This window comes from Anomaloglossus baeobatrachus, chromosome 1 (genome assembly GCF_048569485.1).
Source record: "Anomaloglossus baeobatrachus isolate aAnoBae1 chromosome 1, aAnoBae1.hap1, whole genome shotgun sequence".
NCBI lineage: Eukaryota > Metazoa > Chordata > Amphibia > Anura > Aromobatidae > Anomaloglossus > Anomaloglossus baeobatrachus.
In genome coordinates, this window is record NC_134353.1 from 919,423,631 (window position 1) to 919,444,338 (window position 20,708).

General features: G+C 43.1%; 1 protein-coding gene across 1 annotated transcript in view; it reads right to left on the reverse strand.

Moving 5' to 3' along the window:
* LOC142256777 (tetraspanin-36-like) overlaps positions 1 to 20,708 on the reverse strand; it is a 62,744-nt gene that overhangs the window by 25,172 nt on the left and 16,864 nt on the right. The window contains exons 3-4 of the mRNA XM_075328701.1: positions 12,357 to 12,431; positions 4,491 to 4,586 (exon numbers count right to left, since the gene is read on the reverse strand). Coding sequence (XP_075184816.1) covers positions 4,491 to 4,586; positions 12,357 to 12,431 — 171 coding nt within the window. The remainder of the gene's footprint in view (positions 1 to 4,490; positions 4,587 to 12,356; positions 12,432 to 20,708) is intronic.

Sequence of the window (20,708 nt, forward strand, 5' to 3'; positions counted from 1 at the left end):
CTGGCTGCCGGGTGATCAGCTTATCGCTCACAGCAGCCGGCCGCCGGGTGATCAACTGATCGTTCGGCCGCCGAGAATGTGTGCGGGGTGTGTGTGTCTGTATGTGCGCGTGTGTACATGCGGAGTGGAGTGCGGGAGGGGGCAGAGCCGAACGGGTAAGTGTCAGGCTCCCTGCACACGTAGCCAGGGTAAATATCGGGTAACTAAGCAAAGCACTTTGCTTGGTTACCCGATATTTACCTTGGTTACCAGCGTACACCGCTTAGCGCTGGCTCTTTGCACACATAGCCAGGTTAAATATCGGGTAACCAAGCAAAGCGCTTTGCTTAGTAACCCGATGTATATCCTGGATATGTGTGCAGGGAGCCAGAAAGAGCGGATTACGCTGCTCAAAAAAACGTTACATGCTGCGTTCCGTCCGCCCGACGCAGCGTCAAAATAACGACGCTGCGTCGTCCAGCGGATGCAACGCTGACACTTGCATTACAGTGCATCTTCCATACAAGTCTATAGAGAATAGCGCAGTGCATTAACAGACTGCACTATGCTCCATAGTGATGGACTGCGCTGAACGCAAATGTGAAAGTACCCTTATCACAGTACTCTGAAAACCAGCCCATGGCCAGTGTTCATAGGAGACTGATTTCTGATATATAAATTAATTTTATGGCATTGCTGTATATTGAACAATATTGAACAAGTGATAAGAATATTGCAGGTTTAAGTTCCCTAAGGGGACTATTAAATACATTAAAGCGTAAAAAAACAAAAAATTAAAAAAATGCAAATTGCCTCCTCAGAGAGGAAGAGGGCTTGAACTCTAGTGCTACCTATTGTCACACAGTGACTACTGGGCTTCCGCCAGATTCAAGGGAACTCCCGGTAAGCAACGCAGCATACAGGGGATACAGGGAATACAATACAACGGTGAGCCCTGGCTAATCCCTGTACTCCCTAACGTCCATATACAGGTCCTTCCCTCCATCACCATTCAAGTGCATAGAACCTCGCTTGCCCTGAACTCACCCTTGCTAGTGAGAAGGTTGACTAGGGTACTAGTCTCACCACTGCAATAATAAAACACAAGGAAAGGGGGAAAATAGACAAAAGGAAAACTCTCCAAGCTCCTCCAGACCAGACTCAATATGAAGTGTTTCGTGGTATTGCCCCATGTCAGCGCAAAGCATGAGATCTGATTTAGCTTAGCTTCTCGTCCAGCCAAATCAGATCTCATACTTTGCGCTGATGAAGGGCAATACCCCGAAACACAGTGTCTGCATATTGAGATCCTGGTTTGGCTTATATCCTAAGTCATATGGCAAGGCTCGTTAAAGGTTCGATATTGACTTTTAAGATTACTACTTCCAATAGATGACACTAGAGTTCAAATCTAGTGATGGGCAAACCCTCCGATGTTCAGGATGGGAGCCTCGCCCAAACTTTTTGTACAGTCCGTGTTCGGGGTCGAAGATAACGTAAACTTGCGTCCGAACCCCGAACAGGAATATCATAGGATGGGGTGGGGGGGGGGGGTTGTAAAATAAAGAATATAGTTAATAATAAACATTGTCCTTATACTTACAGGTCCCATGACCATGACGTGTCCTGCAGACCCGCTCAGCCGCTGTCTGCTGGCCGTTTCTGCTTCCGGGTCCGATCATTAACTTCCGGGGGTATACACTAAACTGCTCATCACTCGACAGTCTTCGGCTGGTTTCGGCCATGTTCCCGGTGACGTCAGGGTTCACCCAAGTCCATGGCTGCCATGGACTCGATTGAACTTTGAATTTCACTGTGCGAGTCTCGCATTGGTATCACCCGGCACAGCGCACAATCTCCTGACAGGAGCAGGTCGGCTGCATGTATTTCCATGCAGCTGAGGCACTCCTGTTAGGAGAGTATTAGGCCGTGTTCGGTCATACCAATGCGAGATTCGCATGAGTCATACGCAAGTGGAATCATACCCCTCAGTGTCAGCCTGCATCTCGCTCTGTAGCGACGCTTGTCTGTGCAGAGTGATGAAGCAGAGCTGACAATGCTCTCCGCTTCTCGCTCTGTATAGATGCTTGTCTGTACAGAGCGATGTAGCAGAGCTGCTTTTGCTGTACCTGTGGCCCACGTCAGATTAAGTATTTTTTTTATAATAAAGATGGAGTCTCTAAATGTTTTTTTTTGTTTTATTTCTAATAAAAAAAAATTCTATGAGTTGTCATTTTTTTTTTACTGTTTACCAGAAATTCATGGTGGTCATGTCTAATTTGGCATGACACCATGAAGTTTGGGCTTAGTACCAGCTGAGAATATAAAGCTGGTATTAACCCCTTTATTACCCAGCGTTCCACCGCCATAAGAGCCGCTGGACAAGCCGGTAAGGCACCTGGAAATGGCACTAAGAAACAATGTATTTGTTTGCCAGTCAGGCAAAACCAGGCAGCTGGGGGCTGGAATTCTCAGCGTGGTAAGGCCCAAGCGTTCTGGGCCCACCACACTAAAATCTGCAGCCCGCAGCCGCCCCTGGAAATGGTGCATTGTTTCTTAGCGCCATTTCCCAGCGCTTTACCCGGCTTGCCCTGCGGCCCTGATGATGGTGGCACGCTGAGTAATAAAGGAGTTAATACCAGCTTTGTATTTTCAACTGGTACCAAGCCCAAAATTCATGGTGTCACGCCAAATTAGACATGGGCATGATGAATTTCAAGTAAACAGTAAGAAAAAACCCCACAACACATTGAAATTTTTTTTTTATTAGAAAGAATACAAAAAAAAATTTAGAGACTCCATGTTTACTATAAAAATCTCCTTAGTCCTACGTAGTCCACAGGGAGAGCAATGTCAGCACTGCTTCATCGCTCTGTACAGACAACCGTCTCTACAGAGCGAGAAGGAGGCTGACACTGAGGGTATGATTCCACTTGCAATGACTCGTGCAGTCTCGCATCGGAATCACCCAGCATGGCCTAATACTCTGACAGGAACGCCTCAGCTGCATGGAAATACATGCAGATGACCCGCTCCTGTGCACCGTGCTGGGTGATACCAATGCGAGACTCACACAGTGAGAGTCAAAGTTCCAGCCATGGACTCGGGCAAGCCCTGACGTCACCGCTGAACAGCCGAAGACCGCCATGTGATGAACAGTGCAGTGAATACTGCTGGAAGTTAATGAACGGACCCGGAAGCAGAAGCGGCCGGGAGCAGTGGCTGAGCGGGTCTGCAGGACGCGTCGCGGGATCTGTAAGTATAATCATAATGTTTTTTTTGTTTTTTTTACAGCCCCTGGACCCGAACTGGACCCGAACTGTAACACGAGTTTCCCAGGAAAGCTCATGTTCGGGATCATGTGCACGAACATTATGTGTTCGGTATGGACCCCGAACTTTACAGTTCGGGTTCGCTCATCACTATTCAAATCCTCTTCCTCTCTGGAGAGGCAATATACATGTGCAATTTCACAGAGGATTACGTAAGGTTTTAAAGTCTCCTCATACTGGCATGCCAGACCTGGCTTGTCACTCTCCACAAGGAGAAAACTTACCCCTTAGATCCCCAAAAATAAAAAAGTTAAAATCACCCAATTTTAACAAATTAAAAATTAAGAAATACATATATTTGGTACCTGCATTTGGAAAAGTTCGATCTATCAATAGGTAAAATAAATTATTCCGATTGGTAAACAGCATAATGACGAAAAAAAAAAATCAAAAAGTCAGAATTGTAGTTTTTTGGCGCATTAACAACAAAAACAAATTAACAACAAGCGATCAAATCATTGTATACACCCCAAAATAATATACATAAAACAAAGGCACGTGTTGCAAAAATAGGAACTCACAAAGCTTTATATCCCAAAAACTGAAATGTTACAGGTCTCTTGGAAAGTCATGACAAAAGCAAAAAAAAATAAATTTCAAAACGTCAGACTTTTTTTTACCACTTAAATAAAACAAAACTATGCATGTGTGGTATCTGACCAGAAGAATCATATTGTCAAAATGGCAAAATGAATACTGTAACAAAAAGTCTGAAAAACAATTTCACTGCTTTTGCTATGTTGCCACACTTGGAATTTTCTTCCCACTTACAATTACATTATATGATAAAATAGATGGTGTCACTCAAAAGTACAACTTGTCCTGCAAAAAACAAGCCCTCACATGGCTATATCAATGGAAAAATTAAAAAAACATTATGGCTCTTGGAATATGAGGAAAAACAAATGAAAGCGCAAAACTGAAAAATCGCCCGGTCCTTAAAGGGTTAAATCAATGTGTACTAATTTCACTCATTTTCCTAGAAATGTTCTGAATCCCCACAAGGAGAATCAGCGCATATCATTTAAATAATATTTGCTATTTAGGATCTGGGCGTCCGAAAAGTGAATTTGACACTGGTAGAACATGTTACGACTTACTGGCATTACCATCATGGTGTGCATTTGTGGGAGAATTACCAAATACAGATTTTGCGGTTTGACTCCATACCGGCCTTACCTTTTGTTGGATGATATCGACGGCAGAACTTTCGGTAGTTTTCCCATCATATTCTTCAAACAAACAGTTCATGTTTTCCTGAATTTCTGGACTAACCTAAAACATGAGAAAAATTAGAAAAAAAGGATAATAATAATAATAATATTTTTTTTATATTTGGCTTCTATATGATCCACTTTGGCAATTATTTATTTATTTTTTACAAAATAATCAAATAATGAGTGGCATAACCGTTCTTTGTGTGTCAGAGATTACATTTATTCCACTATGTAGTCATATCTATAATCATGGAGATAAGGAAATCCAGCTCACCTTTGCCACATTGTTATCCGGAACAGGGGTCAGCTTCTCTGCCAGGACATGGCTATGTAGGTATTTAAAACAAAAGTGTCCAGCTCCATGAACGTGCAATTTTTTTTACTGAGTAAAGAACGTCTACACTTTTCAGGTGCTCACAGCACCCTTAATCATCATTGAGGATGCTATGAGCACCTGAAACTCATAGATGCATGGGGATTTTACACATGTCACCCCCTTTGTATTTATTTAAAGGGAACCTGTCAGGTGCAATTGTACGGCCCCGCGCTCGGCTGCAGCCGAGCCACTCGGATCCGGGCTCGTTTGTGGGTGGCTCGAGCGCCTCCGGACCGGGGGTCACTTCACTCTGAAAGGGGCTGGCGCTTTGAGGGGGTTTAGGGTTACGGCCAAGGCCATGGTTTTTGTTAGAGTTCGTGACGCCATCCACAGGTTGTGGTGAATGTGGACACCACCGCTGCTGTTTACTAGGCACCCGGGAATGATGTTGCGCAGCAAAGGTGTTAACCCCTCCGTGGGCAGGGGTGATGGCCCCGGGACCCGATGGATGTGATATGTCGGTGCTTGGCGGTGCAGGGCGATGCGTGTCCCAAGGGCACAGTTGTACTCACTATTACAGATGCACAAGAGTCTCTGGTAAACTAAGATGATGGTGGTCGGCCGGCTGCGTCTGGTCCCCTACTCGGGTTGGTGGTCTCCGCCTTTCTCCTGCACCTTCTTTGTTGCTGTGGACAGCCTGTGCTTCAGCAACGGGAGCCCGCTCCCCGGTGTTGTGTGTCGGGAGAGCCCATTTGCCCGCAGACGCTGGCCCGTGGGATCTCTTTGCCTGAGCGGTGTCTTTTTATCCCTCTCGGTGGGCTGTTGTCTTCAGTCGTGACTTGGGTGGGAAAAGACCTAAAGTCCAGACCTCAATCAGTTAATTAACTGGGTCCACTGGTTTCTGGACTGAGTTGAAGGGTCTGCGTACCCCCCTTTTGTGCTCCGGTTTCCAGTCGGTTCCCCGGTTCGGTACCGGCGGGCCACTACCCTGCCCCGGTCCCTTACGGTTCCACCGAGCCATCTTCCCGGCTCCTGCAGGCTGAGGCCACCGTTTGCCTCCTAGCCAGAGGTGACTGGGCTCCAACCCAGACACCGGTTGTTAGACTGCGGCAGACCTGGGCACAGGTCTGCCTCTGCACTTGAACCTCACTACTCCACTCCTCAAACTAATCTAACTGTTTTTTCCTGCCTCAGGACCTGTGAACTCCTCGGTGAGCGTGTCCAACCGCCTGGGCATGCCCCCTGGTGTGCCCATCAAATCCTGAGGGAGGTGACTAGGGTTTTAAGGGTGGCTGATGACACCTTTTTAAGGGACGGGTGTTGTGCAAGGGCCTACCTGTGACTACCTGGCTAGTCCAGGGCATCACACAATATGCACCCAGGACCACGAGTAGTTCTGGGTGCATATTGCTAATCCCTGCCTAAAAGTCCTTGTATCTAGTAGCATATGTAAAGTGATCTTTAGAAAAAGTATTCCTAAAGATCTTTTATCGTATGCTAATGAGCGCAGGGACTAGTCGCAAGGGCGTTATATCCCCCCCCTGACTAGTCCGCCCTCTTAGCATGTTAGCACGCCCACAGGGGTGTACTAACATGTTATTCAATTCAGCATCACCACCTGTGTATCTGTGTTTCTGGTGTCCTTCGACAGCTCTTTGGTCTTCATCATAGTGGAGTTTGAAGTGTGAGGTTGTGGACAGGTGTCTTTTATACTGATAACAAATTCAAACAGATGCCATTACTACAGGTAATGAGTGGAGGACAGAGGAGCCTCTTAAAGAAGAAGTTACAGGTCTGTGAGAGACAGAAATCTTACATGTTTTTAGATTACTAAATACTTATTTTCCACCATAATTTGCGAAAAAAATCTTGCCAAATCAGATGCGATGATTTTCTGGATTTGTTTTCTCATTTTGTCTCTCATAGTTGTGGTCACCTATGATGACAATTACAGGCCGACCTCATCTTTTTAAGTGAGAGAACTTGCACAATTGGTGGCTGTCTAAATCCTTTTTTTCCCCACTGTATATGTATAACATTATACCCAGACCACCATATTAATGTGTGTGCTGTGGTGCCATTATGGATCCGGTGGACATTTGTTTGCTCAACTAGGCCTTGTCTCTGGAAGTGACAAATATCAAGAAGCATTAGAAAATATGAAATACAGGAATTCATCATATACAGATCATGAGCTGACCGAAATCACCATATCATAAATTAGCAAAAAAAGATTGACTCAGTCCAAAAGTCTGTAAATTCACGCAATAATATCATAGATACACACAATTGTTGAAAAAATACAAAGTATTTATTATTTTGAGTGTGATACATGCAAGACAGCACAGAAAAAAGTGAATTAAAATCATCACAACAACAAAGGGGGCGGTGTGACAATGAATGGAGCCTTTGTTATATATATATGTACCCCACAAATAGTGGGTTTCATTTGGGGAGAGAGCTTAGATTGAAATTATGACAAGAATTTCAGTCAAATACAGCAGGGACCACAAATTATTATTATTTATTATTATTTATTATTATAGTGCCATTTATTCCATGGCGCTTTACAAGTGAGAGAGGATATACGTACAACAATCATTAACAGTACAAAACAGACTGGTATAGGAGGAGAGAAGGATCCTGCCCGCGAGGGCTCACAGTCTACAGGGAATGGGTGATGGTACAATAGGTGAGGACAGAGCTGGTTGCACCGTGGTCTACTGGACTGAGGGCTATTGTATGTTGTAGGCTTGTTGGAAGAGGTGGGTCTTGAGGTTCCTCTTGAAGCTTTCCACGGTAGTGGAGAGTCTGATGTGCTGAGGTAGAGCGTTCCAGAGTATGGGGGATGCACAGGAGAAATCTTGTACGCGATTGTGAGAAGAGGAGATAAGAGAGGAGCAGAGAAGGAGATCTTGTGAGGATCTGAGGTTGCGTGCAGGTAGGTACCGGGAGACTAGGTCACAGATATAGGGAGGAGACAGGTTGTGGACGGATTTGTATGTCATGGTTAATGTTTTGATCTGGAGTCGTTGGGCGATGGGAAGCCAGTGAAGGGATTGGCAGAGTGGCGAGGCTGGGGAGTAGCGAGGGGAGAGGTGGATTAAGCGGGCCACAGAGTTTAGGATAGATTGGAGGGGTGGAAGAGTGTTGGAAGGGAGGCCAGAGAGCAGGAGGTTGCAGTAGTCGAGGCGGGAGATGATGAGGGCATGCACTAATGTTTTTGCAGATTCTTGGTTAAGGAAAGCACGGATCCGGGAGATATTTTTGAGTTGTAATCGGCATGAGGTGAAGAGGGCTTGGATGTGTGGCTTGAAGGATAGAGCAGAGTCGAGGGTTACTCCAAGGCAACGAGCTTGTGAGACTGGGGTGAGTGAGCAACCATCGAGTTTGATGGAAAGGCTTGTTGGAGGAGATGAGTGAGGAGGAGGAAAGACAATGAACTCTGCTTTGTCCATGTTAAGCTTTAGAAATCGTGCAGAGAAGAAGGATGAAATAAGTACAACATACATAATGATCTTAAATAGGATTGTATATCCGAAGGTAGTAATGATACATGGTACTAAAAACAGGTTTTACTTTTGATTATTAATAAATGGCTGGTATTGTATGTCAAGTACACTCAGAGGAATACATAAGACCAAATTGGTTCATATTAGAAAAGTGTACATAGTCAGACATAGCCAAATATAAATAGACACAAATAATCAATGTTTATCAATGAACCACCACAATCGGCTATCGCAGCTGCTAGATGACATGAATGTTAGGACTACATAGTCCAGCCAGCCACAACAACGTTGTTGCACAAGTAGGTGAGGAACCACAAGATAAGGCTAAATAGCCATAAGATAGGAGAAAACCCGCTACCTACTCTTTCCTCTCCTTGTGACCCTGCTTAAGATGACTGAGCCTACTGACAGGTTCCCTTTAACCACACATTTTATTTTAAACAACTAGACAAAAAAGTATAAGGCCTAAAATAATTTTTTTGAATCAAGAAAAAAAAAAAAATTACATTCAACGTTTGAAAATGGACAGCAATGGACGAGAAGGGCTGCAGAAAAATAGCCAACATTCATATATAGAGTATACAATTTTTGAAGATCTCCACATGCAATAGATAAATGACCTATTGTATCAAAAATAGATATTTCTTCTTTATGTAAAAATATATACCAAGAAAAGTTACTCAAAATTTTAAAGTGCTAGTGCATCAATATATATGCTACAAAAAGAAGAACTATTTTGACACAATAAATTATATAAGTGGAATAAAGTGTCAGGTGCTAAAGTGCACAAGAAAGAACAACTATTGCATGTGTTGCTATATAAATATTTAAAAGGCTAAGTAAATACTATTAATTGCACTGGGGTTTTATCTAATATCAAAGAGCAATAATGCAAAATCAGTCCCTTAATATATTAGTGCAAAAGCAAGTATGTAACAACCCCCTGAAGGTCTCAATTTAATCAAACATGTAAGATACAGCAAGTGTATATGGAGATAGTCTGTCCCTTTAAGAATATATAATCCAGCATGCCCAGGTGAAGGTCTAAGTAAACCAATACGCAAGTGTCACACTAGGGACAAGCATAGATAACAGTGCAAACAATTATACTGCCAGGCCAGAAACAATAGAGGTATATGTGACCAAACAACAGGGGGTAAATTACATCACTTACAGAGTAAATATGCAATTGTTTACGTCTACTCCTATCGCCCCAACGTACGTCTCATAGGAAAACTTCTTCAGGACTACAAGTTATTTACCTATTGCAAGTGGAGATCTTCAAAAATTGTTTTCTCTATATATGAATGTTGGTTATTTTTCTGCAGTCCTTCTCATCCATTCCTGTACCACCATTTTCAGACGTCGTATCATATGTAATTTTTTTTTATTTTAATTTATTCAATAAAAATTATTTTAGGCCTTATACTTTGTTGTATAGTTGTTTATAATGAATTAAGTTTCACAGCATTTTATGCATGTATTAAAGGGTACGTAGTGTGCACACATTATTTGGGGAGTTGTAGAGTTTTTTCCTACATTTTACCCATTAGCTTTCCAATAGAAACAAAATGTATTAAAATGCACATATAAAAAATGCCCCAAAAAAGTATTACCTTCATGTTTACAAGCAAAAAAAAGTGAATGTGAAAAATGTAACAAATAAAAAAAAAGTAAAAATAGTATATATATATATATATATATATATACAGTGGTACCTCGCCTAACGAGTAACCCACATAACGAGAATTTCGCTTAACAAGCAAAGCTTTCTGTAAATTTGTAACCCGCTTTACGAGAAAGCTTTGCTGTACGAGCGAAATTCTCACCCCCACACACTTCCGGTTTCATCCATCCACCGTGCTCTGACCCGCACATGCAGTCCACACAAGCACACACATGTATGCACAAACACACACAAACACACACGCATGCACGCACACACAGTATTATGCTCACCTTACCTTCCGTTCCATCGGCGGTCTGATGGATCTTGTAGTTCCCGGGTACATCGCGACGTCCTCGCGGCGAACTACAAGACCCAGGAGGCCAGCGATGGAACGGAGGGTAAGGTGAGCATATAACATAGTGTACCTTACGTTTCATCGCCAGCCTCCTGGGTGCTGTAGTTTGCCGCTCCACTCCGTTCCACGCTGTGATTCTGCCTCCATAGCGACGAGGGAGGAACTTCCTGTCACCGCTGCTGAGTGGCAGAGCGGTGGCCAATCAGAGGCAAGCAGCTCTGCCTTGACGTCAGCACTGTGGCAGGGAAGTTCCTGCCTTGTCGTTATGGAAACGCGATACACGGCCCGGCCCCGTACTGGTGAACAGCAAGTCATATGTGCGTGTGCATGTGTGTTTGTGTGAGTTTTTGTGTGTTTGTACGTGTTTGTGTGTGTTTGTGCATGTGTTAGGGGACCAGGATGGGACATTTAACCCATTGTGGAATGGATCGTCAGCACTGCAATGATTTCCTATGGGAAATCTTGCTTTGCTGAACGAGTACCTTGTTTAACAAGCACAGTCCCAGAACGGATTGTTCTCGTTAAGCAAGGTACCACTGTATATATATATATATATATATATATATATTATACACACTGAAGTATTACAAGAATAAAAAGTGAAAAAAATAAATAAACAAATTTATCCATATTGTTTGAACATGTCCTTATACGAGGGGATGCTGATAAGTCTTTGGCTTTACCCAGAAAGAAACGATATGGGATGATGAAATTACATTTATTCCACATACTCTCCACTGATGTCAACACACTTATTATATTGGTATTTCAAGTTCTAGAAGCCTAGCAAAAAGAAGGATTTCGGTTGTGCCTCAAACCAGGCATCTGTAGCAGCCATGGCAACAGAAATGGTAGAAATTTGGTACCCTTGAGGTGTTTCTTCAGGTTTGGAAACAGATGATAGTCGGAGGGAGCTAGATCTGGTGAATAAGGTGGGTGGTCACCAGCTGGAAGCCCAGCTCTGCCAGTTTTGACATGGTCGCTTGTGCAGTGTGAGCAGAGGTGTTGTCTAGAAGGAACAAGATTCCTTTGGACAGCTTGCCGCGCCTTTTGGCCTTGAGAGCTGCCTTCAATTGGTCCAAAAGTTCAATGTAATACCTTGCATTGATGGTGAAACCCTTTTGAAGGTAGTCCACTAGCAGCACGCCCTCCTTATCCCAGAACACAGATGCCATCACCTTAGTGGCCGATTTTTGCACCCTGAACTTCTTTGGACGAGGAGAACCACTGTGTCTCCACTCTTTTGACTGCTCCTTGTTTTCAGGGTCATTCAAATAAATCCAGGTCTCATCCATAGTGACTAGTCGCTCCAGGAAGTTCTTATCAGTCCAGAAACGCTGACAAATGGACCGGGAAGTTGTCACTGGCATGCTTCTCTGATCTGTTGTCAAACATTTGGGTACCCACTTTGCAGATCGCTTCCTCATTTCCAAATGTTCATGGATAATGACACAAACACGTTCACGGGAAATCCCCATGATGTCTGCTATTGCTTTAACTGAAATTCGTCGATTCTCCAGTATGAGGTTGTGCACAGCATTGACGATCTCCAGAACAACAACGGCTCGTCCAGGACGTTCCTCATCATTCGTGCTGAAGTGGCCCGTTTTATATTTGGCAACCCGGTTCTTATCTGTGGAATATGAAGGGCATTGGTCCCCCAATGTCTGCGACATATCACCATGAAAATCCTTCATGGACTTTCCTTGCAGAAACAGGAATTTTATCACTCCTCTGCTCTCAATTGCTGTGAATATCTCGTTAGACGCCATCATTTTGTTTTCCCGCTTGCGTAGAACACTGTTGCCATAAGCAACAAACACAAAATTTTGAAAATATATATTAGACACATAAGGCTTTCATGTGATGTAACATTCATTACCATAGAAACAAAAAAAAAATCAGAAGGCCAAAGACTTATCAGCAGCCCCTCATATCCTTCTGTAAAATGTCTCTTTACAATATTTGTATCTCACCTTATCTTTATAGGAAGCTGGTAAGATCAGTTGGATCAGGATTACAGCATATACGATACATCTCATGAATGTGAACTGAAAAATTAAAGAAAGTGAGAAATCTTACTTGGCATTTTAGTGGTATTGGGATTCATTGAAATAATTCATGGAGTTTTAGAAATGAGAATTAGTAGAAAAGTATAAAGAGAAGAAAAAAAAGTAACCACAATGTCTGTCTGCTATTTCATAGTATCATAGTATCATAGTATCATAGTTTTTAAGGTTGAAGGGAGACTCTAAGTCCATCTAGTTCAACCCGTAGCCTAACATGTTGATCCAGAGGAAGGCAAAAAAACCCCAATGTGGCAAACAAGTTCCAATAGGGAAAAAATTTCCTTCCTGACTCCACATCCGGCAATCAGACTAGTTCCCTGGATCAATACCCTGTCATAAAATCTAATATACATAACTGGTAATATTAAATTTTTCAAGAAAGGCGTCCAGGCTCTGCTTAAATGTTAGTAGTGAATCACTCATTACAACATCATGCGGCAGAGAGTTCCATAGTCTCACTGCTCGTACAGTAAAGAATCCTCGTCTGTGATTATGATTAAACCTTCTTTCCTCAAGACGTAGCGGATGCCCCCGTGTTCCAGTCGCAGGCCTAGGTGTAAAAAGATCTTTGGAAAGGTCTCTGTACTGTCCCCTCATATATTTATACATTGTGATTAGATCCCCCCTAAGCCTTCGTTTTTCCAAACTAAATAACCCCAAGTTTAATAACCTGTCTTGGTATTGCAGCCCACCCATTCCTCTAATACTCTTGGTGGCTCTTCTCTGCACCCTCTCCAGTTCAGCTATGTCCTTCTTATATATCGGTGACCAGAATTGTACACAGTATTCTAAGTGCGGTCGCACTAGTGACTTGTACAGAGGTAGAACTATATTTTTTTCATGAACACTTATACCTCTTTTAATACATCCCATTATTTTATTAGCCCTGGCAGCAGCTGCCTGACACTGTCCACTAAAGTGAAGTTTACCATCCACCCATACACCCAAGTCTTTTTCTGTGTCTGTTTTACCCAGTGTTCTACAATTAAGTACATAATCATAAATGTTATTTCCTCTACCCAAGTGCATGACCTTACATTTATCTACATTAAACTTCAATTGCCACTTCTCAGCCCAATCCTCCAATTTACATAAATCTCCCTGTAATATAAAATTATCCTCCTCTGTATTGATTACCCTGCAGAGTTTAGTATCATCTGCAAATATTGAAATTCTACTCCGCATGCCCCCAACAAGGTCATTTATAAATATGTTGAAAAGAAGCGGGCCCAATACTGACCCCTGTGGTACCCCACTATGAACTGAGACCCAGTCCGAGTACGTACCATTAATAACCACCCTTTGTTTCCTATCACTGAGCCAATTTTTAACCCAGTTACACATATTTTCCCCTATCCCCATTATTCTCATTTTATGTACCAACCTTTTGTGTGGCACCGTATCAAAAGCTTTTGAAAAGTCCATATACACAACATCCACTGCATTTCCCTGGTCCAGGCTTGAACTTACCTCTTCATAGAAGCTGATCAAATTAGTTTGACAGGATCGATCCCTCATAAACCCATGTTGATACTCTGTCATAAGGTTATTTTTCTTGAGATACTCCAGTATAGCATCTCTCAAGAAACCCTCAAGGATTTTACCAACCGTAGAGGTTAAACTTACCGGCCTATAATTTCCCGGCTCAGTTTTTGTCCCCTTTTTGAATATTGGCACCACATTTGCTATGCGCCAGTCCTGCGGTACCGACCCTGTTATTAAGGAATCTGAGAAGATTAAAAATAATGGTCTATCTATCACAGAACTCAATTCCTGTAGTACTCTGGGGTGTATGCCATCCGGGCCCGGAGATTTGTCAACCTTAGTGATTTCGAGGCGGCGGCGTACTTCCTGCTGGGTTAAGCAGGTAATATTCAAGGGTGAATTTATGGTATCACTGGTCATGTCATCTGCCATGGCATTTTCTTGTATAAAAACCGTAGAAAAAAAGTCATTCAGCAGGTTGGCTTTACCCTCATCCCCTTCCACCATTTCACCAAGACTATTTTTAAGGGGGCCAACACTATCGCTTTTCAGTTTCTTACTGTTTAAGGGTGGTTATTAATGGTACGTACTCGGACTGGGTCTCAGTTCATAGTGGGGTACCACAGGGGTCAGTATTGGGCCCGCTTCTTTTCAACATATTTATAAATGACCTTGTTGGGGGCATGCGGAGTAGAATTTCAATATTTGCAGATGATACTAAACTCTGCAGGGTAATCAATACAGAGGAGGATAATTTTATATTACAGGGAGATTTATGTAAATTGGAGGATTGGGCTGAGAAGTGGCAATTGAAGTTTAATGTAGATAAATGTAAGGTCATGCACTTGGGTAGAGGAAATAACATTTATGATTATGTACTTAATTGTAGAACACTGGGTAAAACAGACACAGAAAAAGACTTGGGTGTATGGGTGGATGGTAAACTTCACTTTAGTGGACAGTGTCAGGCAGCTGCTGCCAGGGCTAATAAAATAATGGGATGTATTAAAAGAGGTATAAGTGTTCATGAAAAAAATATAGTTCTACCTCTGTACAAGTCACTAGTGCGACCGCACTTAGAATACTGTGTACAATTCTGGTCACCGATATATAAGAAGGACATAGCTGAACTGGAGAGGGTGCAGAGAAGAGCCACCAAGATTATTAGAGGAATGGGTGGGCTGCAATACCAAGACAGGTTATTAAACTTGGGGTTATTTAGTCTGGAAAAACGAAGGCTTAGGGGGGATCTAATCACAATGTATAAATATATGAGGGGACAGTACAGAGACCTTTCCAAAGATCTTTTTACACCTAGGCCTGCGACTGGAACACGGGGGCATCCGCTACGTCTTGAGGAAAGAAGATTTAATCATAATCACAGACGAGGATTCTTTACTGTACGAGCAGTGAGACTATGGAACTCTCTGCCGCATGATGTTGTAATGAGTGATTCACTACTAACATTTAAGCAGAGCCTGGATGCCTTTCTTGAAAAATTTAATATTACCAGTTATGTATATTAGATTTTATGACAGGGTATTGATCCAGGGAACTAGTCTGATTGCCAGATGTGGAGTCAGGAAGGAATTTTTTTCCCCATTGGAACTTGTTTGCCACATTGGGGTTTTTTTGCCTTCCTCTGGATCAACATGTTAGGCTACGGGTTGAACTAGATGGACTTAGAGTCTCCCTTCAACCTTAAAAACTATGATACTATGTAGTTAAAGAATATTTTAGGATTATTTTTACTTTCTCTCGCAATGAGTCTCTCTGTCTCAAACTTAGCTAACTTAATTTGCTTTTTACATATTTTATTTAATTTTCTATAATTATATAATGCCTCATCACTACCTACCCTCTTTAATTCTTTTAAGGCTTTCTGTTTTTCTTTTATTGCTTCCCTTACAGCTCTATTTAGCCATAGGGGTTTCCTCCTATTTCTAGCATGTTTGTTCCCATAGGGTATATTTTCTGCACAAGCCCTATTCAGGATGCTCATAAAAGTCTCCCATTTGCTTTGTGTACTTTTATTACTTAGTACATCATCCCAGTTTATTGCACTAAGATCATCTCTCAACCGTTTAAAATTTGCTTTCCTGAGGTTTAGTGTCCTTGTAGCCCCTCTACTATACATCTTACTAAAGAATACATGAAAACTTATTATTTTGTGATCACTATTCCCCAAGTAACCCCCAACTTGTATATTTGATATGCGGTCTGGCCTATTGGTTAGTACAAGGTCTAGTAGTGCTCCCCCTCTTGTATCATAGTATCATAGTATCATAGTATCATAGTTTTAAGGTTGAAGGGAGACTCTAAGTCCATCTAGTTCAACCCGTAGCCTAACATGTTGATCCAGAGGAAGGCAAAAAACCCCAATGTGGCAAACAAGTTCCAATGGGGAAAAAATTTCCTTCCTGACTCCACATCCGGCAATCAGACTAGTTCCCTGGATCAATACCCTGTCATAAAATCTAATATACATAACTGGTTATATTAAATTTTTCAAGAAAGGCATCCAGGCTCTGCTTAAATGTTAGTAGTGAATCACTCATTACATCATGCGGCAGAGAATTCCATAGTCTCACTGCTCGTACAGTAAAGAATCCTCGTCTGTGATTATGATTAAACCTTCTTTCCTCAAGACGTAGCGGATGCCCCCGTGTTCCAGTCGCAGGCCTAGGTGTAAATAGATCTTTGGAAAGGTCTCTGTACTGTCCCCTCATATATTTATACATTGTGATTAGATCTCCCCTAAGCCTTCGTTTTTCCAGACTAAATAACCCCAAGTTTAATAACCTGTCTTCGTATTGCAGCCCCCCCATTCCTCTAATAATCTTGGTCGCTCTTCTTTGCACCCTCTCCAGTTCAGCTATGTCCTTCTTATATATCGGTGACCAGAATTGTACACAGTATTCTACGTGCGGTCGCACTAGTGACTTGTACAGAGGTAGAACTATATTTTTTTCATGAACACTTATACCTCTTTTAATACATCCCATTATTTTATTAGCCCTGGCAGCAGCTGCCTGACACTGGCCACTAAAGTGAAGTTTACCATCCACCCATACACCCAAGTCTTTTTCTGTGTCTGTTTTACCCAGTGTTCTACAATTAAGTACATACTCATAAATGTTATTTCCTCTACCCAAGTGCATGACCTTACATTTATCTACATTAAACTTCAATTGCCACTTCTCAGCCCAATCCTCCAATTTACATAAATCTCCCTGTAATATAAAATTATCCTCCTCTGTATTGATTACCCTGCAGAGTTTAGTATCATCTGCAAATATTGAAATTCTACTCCGCATGCCCCCAACAAGGTCATTTATAAATATGTTGAAAAGAAGTGGGGTCCTTGTGGGGTCCTGTACCATTTGTGAAAGGTAATTATCTTTCATTGTTATCAAAAATCTATTTCCTTTGCTGGAACTGCAAGTTTCTGTTCCCCAATTTATATCAGGATAGTTAAAGTCCCCCATAATAATTACCTCTCCGAGACTCGCTGCTTTATCAATTTGCTTTATGAGGAGATTTTCTACCTCTTCCATAATATTCGGCGTCTTATAACACACCCCTATCAGTATTTTATTATTCATTCTCCCCCCCCTTATCTCCACCCATAGGGACTCTACATTCTCAGTACCCTCACATATGTTGTCACGCAGGATGGGTTTTAAGGATGATTTTACATATAGACACACACCTCCCCCTCGCTTATTTGTACGGTCATTCCTGAATAGGCTATAACCCTGTAAATTAACAGCCCAGTCATAGCTCTCATCCAGCCATGTCTCTGATATCCCCACTATATCATAATTTTCTTCCAACAATATTAATTCTAATTCCTCCACCTTATTTGTGAGGCTTCGGGCATTAGTGTACATGCACGTTACGTATGACTCTGTACCTATATTCCTGCTTACTGTATTGACTGTCCTAACCCTTGCCCCCGTACCACCCCCAATTTCATTACTTGTGCCCTGGTCACTATCTGCACTACATTCCCCTTCTATAAAGTGAATACCCTCGCCCCCCATTCCTAGTTTAAACACTCCTCCAACCTTCTAGCCATTTTCTGCCCCAGCAGAGCTGCACCCTCCCCATTAAGATGCAGCCCATCCCTAGCATAGAATCTGTAGCCAACTGAAAAGTCGGCCCAATTCTCCAGGAACCCAAAACCCTCTTTCCTACACCAATTCCTGAGCCACCTGTTAACCTCCCTGATCTCTCTTTGCCTCTCTGGTGTGGCTCGTGGCACAGGTAGTATTTCCGAAAATACCACCTTTGAGGTCCATGCTTTAAGCTTACAACCTAATTCCCTGAAATCATCTTTAAGGACCTTCCACCTACCTCTAACTTTGTCATTTGTGCCAATGTGTACAATGACCGCTGGGTCCTCCCCAGCCCCTCCCAGTAATCTGTCAACCCGATCAGCGATGTGCCGAACTCGAGCGCCAGGAAGACAACACACTGTTCGGCGATCCCTGTCTTTGTGACAGATTGCCCTATCTGTCCCCCTAATAATTGAGTCCCCCACTACCAGTACCTGTCTTGCCTGCCCTGCACTCCTATTCCCCTCCTTACTGGAGCAGACACTCCTCTGGCATTCAGAGGTCATGCCTTGCTGCAGCAATGCTACCCCTGTAATGACATCCCCCTCATCTGCCAAGTTTGCAAACCTATTGGGGTGTGTCAGTTCAGGACTAGCCTTCCTAGCACTTTTCCCTTTACCCCCCTTTCTAACTGTCACCCAGCTACCTACCTCACCGTCCTGCCGCTCCCTACTATGATCCTCCCCCACATCTGACCCAGCAAGCTGCTGCTCAGTGAGCAGCACACTCCTTTCCATATTGCTAATGCATCTCAGAGTTGCCAGCTGCTCATTTAGATCCAGTATCTGGGCTTCCAAACGTGCAACTTGCGCACATCTCGAACAACAGTATGCACCCTCCAACGGCTTTTCAAGGACTGCATACATGAGACAAGATGTACACTGGATTGCATTAGCAATAGTGGAGCACATTTTCTAATGGGGATAGCACTAAACAAATGTTAAGTAATTAAACAACTAAATACAAACAATTCTACTCACACTTACTTTTGCTCACACTTTGCTCACTCACGCTCACAATGAAGAAGACAGGCTAAAATTCGCTCGCGGTGACTCTTCACTTATCCCAGAAGGCACTGGGAATATGCAAATTATCCTCGCAAGACTCCTTCCCTGGCTTTCAGAAGTCTTCCTTCCGGCTGTAATGGCCAAAACCCGGTTCTCCTTGAGCTCGCGGTGACTCTTCACTTATCCCAGAAGGCACTGGGAATATGCAAATTATTCTCGCAAGACTCCTTCCCTGGCTTTCAGAAGTCTTCCTTCCGGCTGTAACGGCCAAAACCCGGTTCTCCTTGAGCTCGCGGTGACTCTTCACTTATCCCAGAAGGCACTGGGAATATGCAAATTATCCTCACAAGACTCCTTCACTGGCTTTCAGAAGTCTTCCTTCCGGCTGTAACGGCCAAAACCCGGTTCTCCTTGAGCTCGCGGTGACTCTTCACTTATCCCAGAAGGCACTGGGAATATGCAAATTATCCTCGCAAGACTCCTTCCCTGGCTTTCAGAAGTCTTCCTTCCGGCTGTAACGGCCAAAACCCGGTTCTCCTTGAGCTCGCGGTGCTCTTCACTTATCCCAGAAGGCACTAGGAATATGCAAATTATCCTCGCAAGACTCCTTCCCTCATTTCATCCTTTTTTTTTTTGCTTGATTTTTAAAACTGAACATGGACAAAACAGAATTCATTGTCTTTTCTCGACCTCAATCAACCACCCAAATGACCTATCCAGCAAAGTCAATGGCTGCTCACTCTCCCCAGTCCCACATGCTCGCTGGCTGGGGGTGTCCTTTGACTCTGCTCTCTCCTTCAAGCCACACTTCCAAACCCTTTTCACCTCCTGCCGCCTCCAACTCAAAAATATTTCCCATCTTAGGTCATTCCTTTCCCATGAAGCTGTAAAAACCCTAGTGCATGCCCTTCTGATCTCCTGCCTGGACTACTGCAACCCCCTGCTCTGTGGCCTTCCTTCTAAGTCTCGCACCCCTACTATTTAGTCTAAACTATGCTGCCTGAATAATTGACCTGTTCCCTCGCTACTCCCCAACCTCCCCTCTCTGCCAATCCCTTCACTGGCTTGCCATTACCCAATGGCTCCAGTTCAAAGCCCTAACCAGGACCTACAAAGCCATCCACAACCTGTCTCCTCATTACATCTGTGACCTAGTCTACTGGTACCTACCTGCACGTAACCTCCAATCCTCACAAGATCTACTTCTCTACTCCTCTCTTATCTCCTCCCACAATCGCATACAATATTTCTTCTGTGCCTCCCCCATACTCTGGAACTCTCTACCCCAACATATCAGACTCTCACATACCATAGAATGCTCCAAATGAACCTGAAGACCAACCTCTTCGGACAAGCATACAACCTGCAGTAACCCTCAGTCTGATATAGCTCCACACGACCATCTCCACCCTCACTTACTGGATCCTCACCCATCCCCTGTAGACTGTGAGCCCTCGCAAGCAGGGTTCTCTCTTCTCCAGTATCCTCACCCATCCCCTGTAGATTGTGAGCCCTCATGGGCAGAGTCCTCTCTCTCCCTGTACCTGTCTGTGCTTTGTATTGTCTACAATTATTGTACTTGTCTATGTATGCCTCTTTTTCACATGTAAAGTACCATGGAATAAATGGTGCTATAATAATAATAA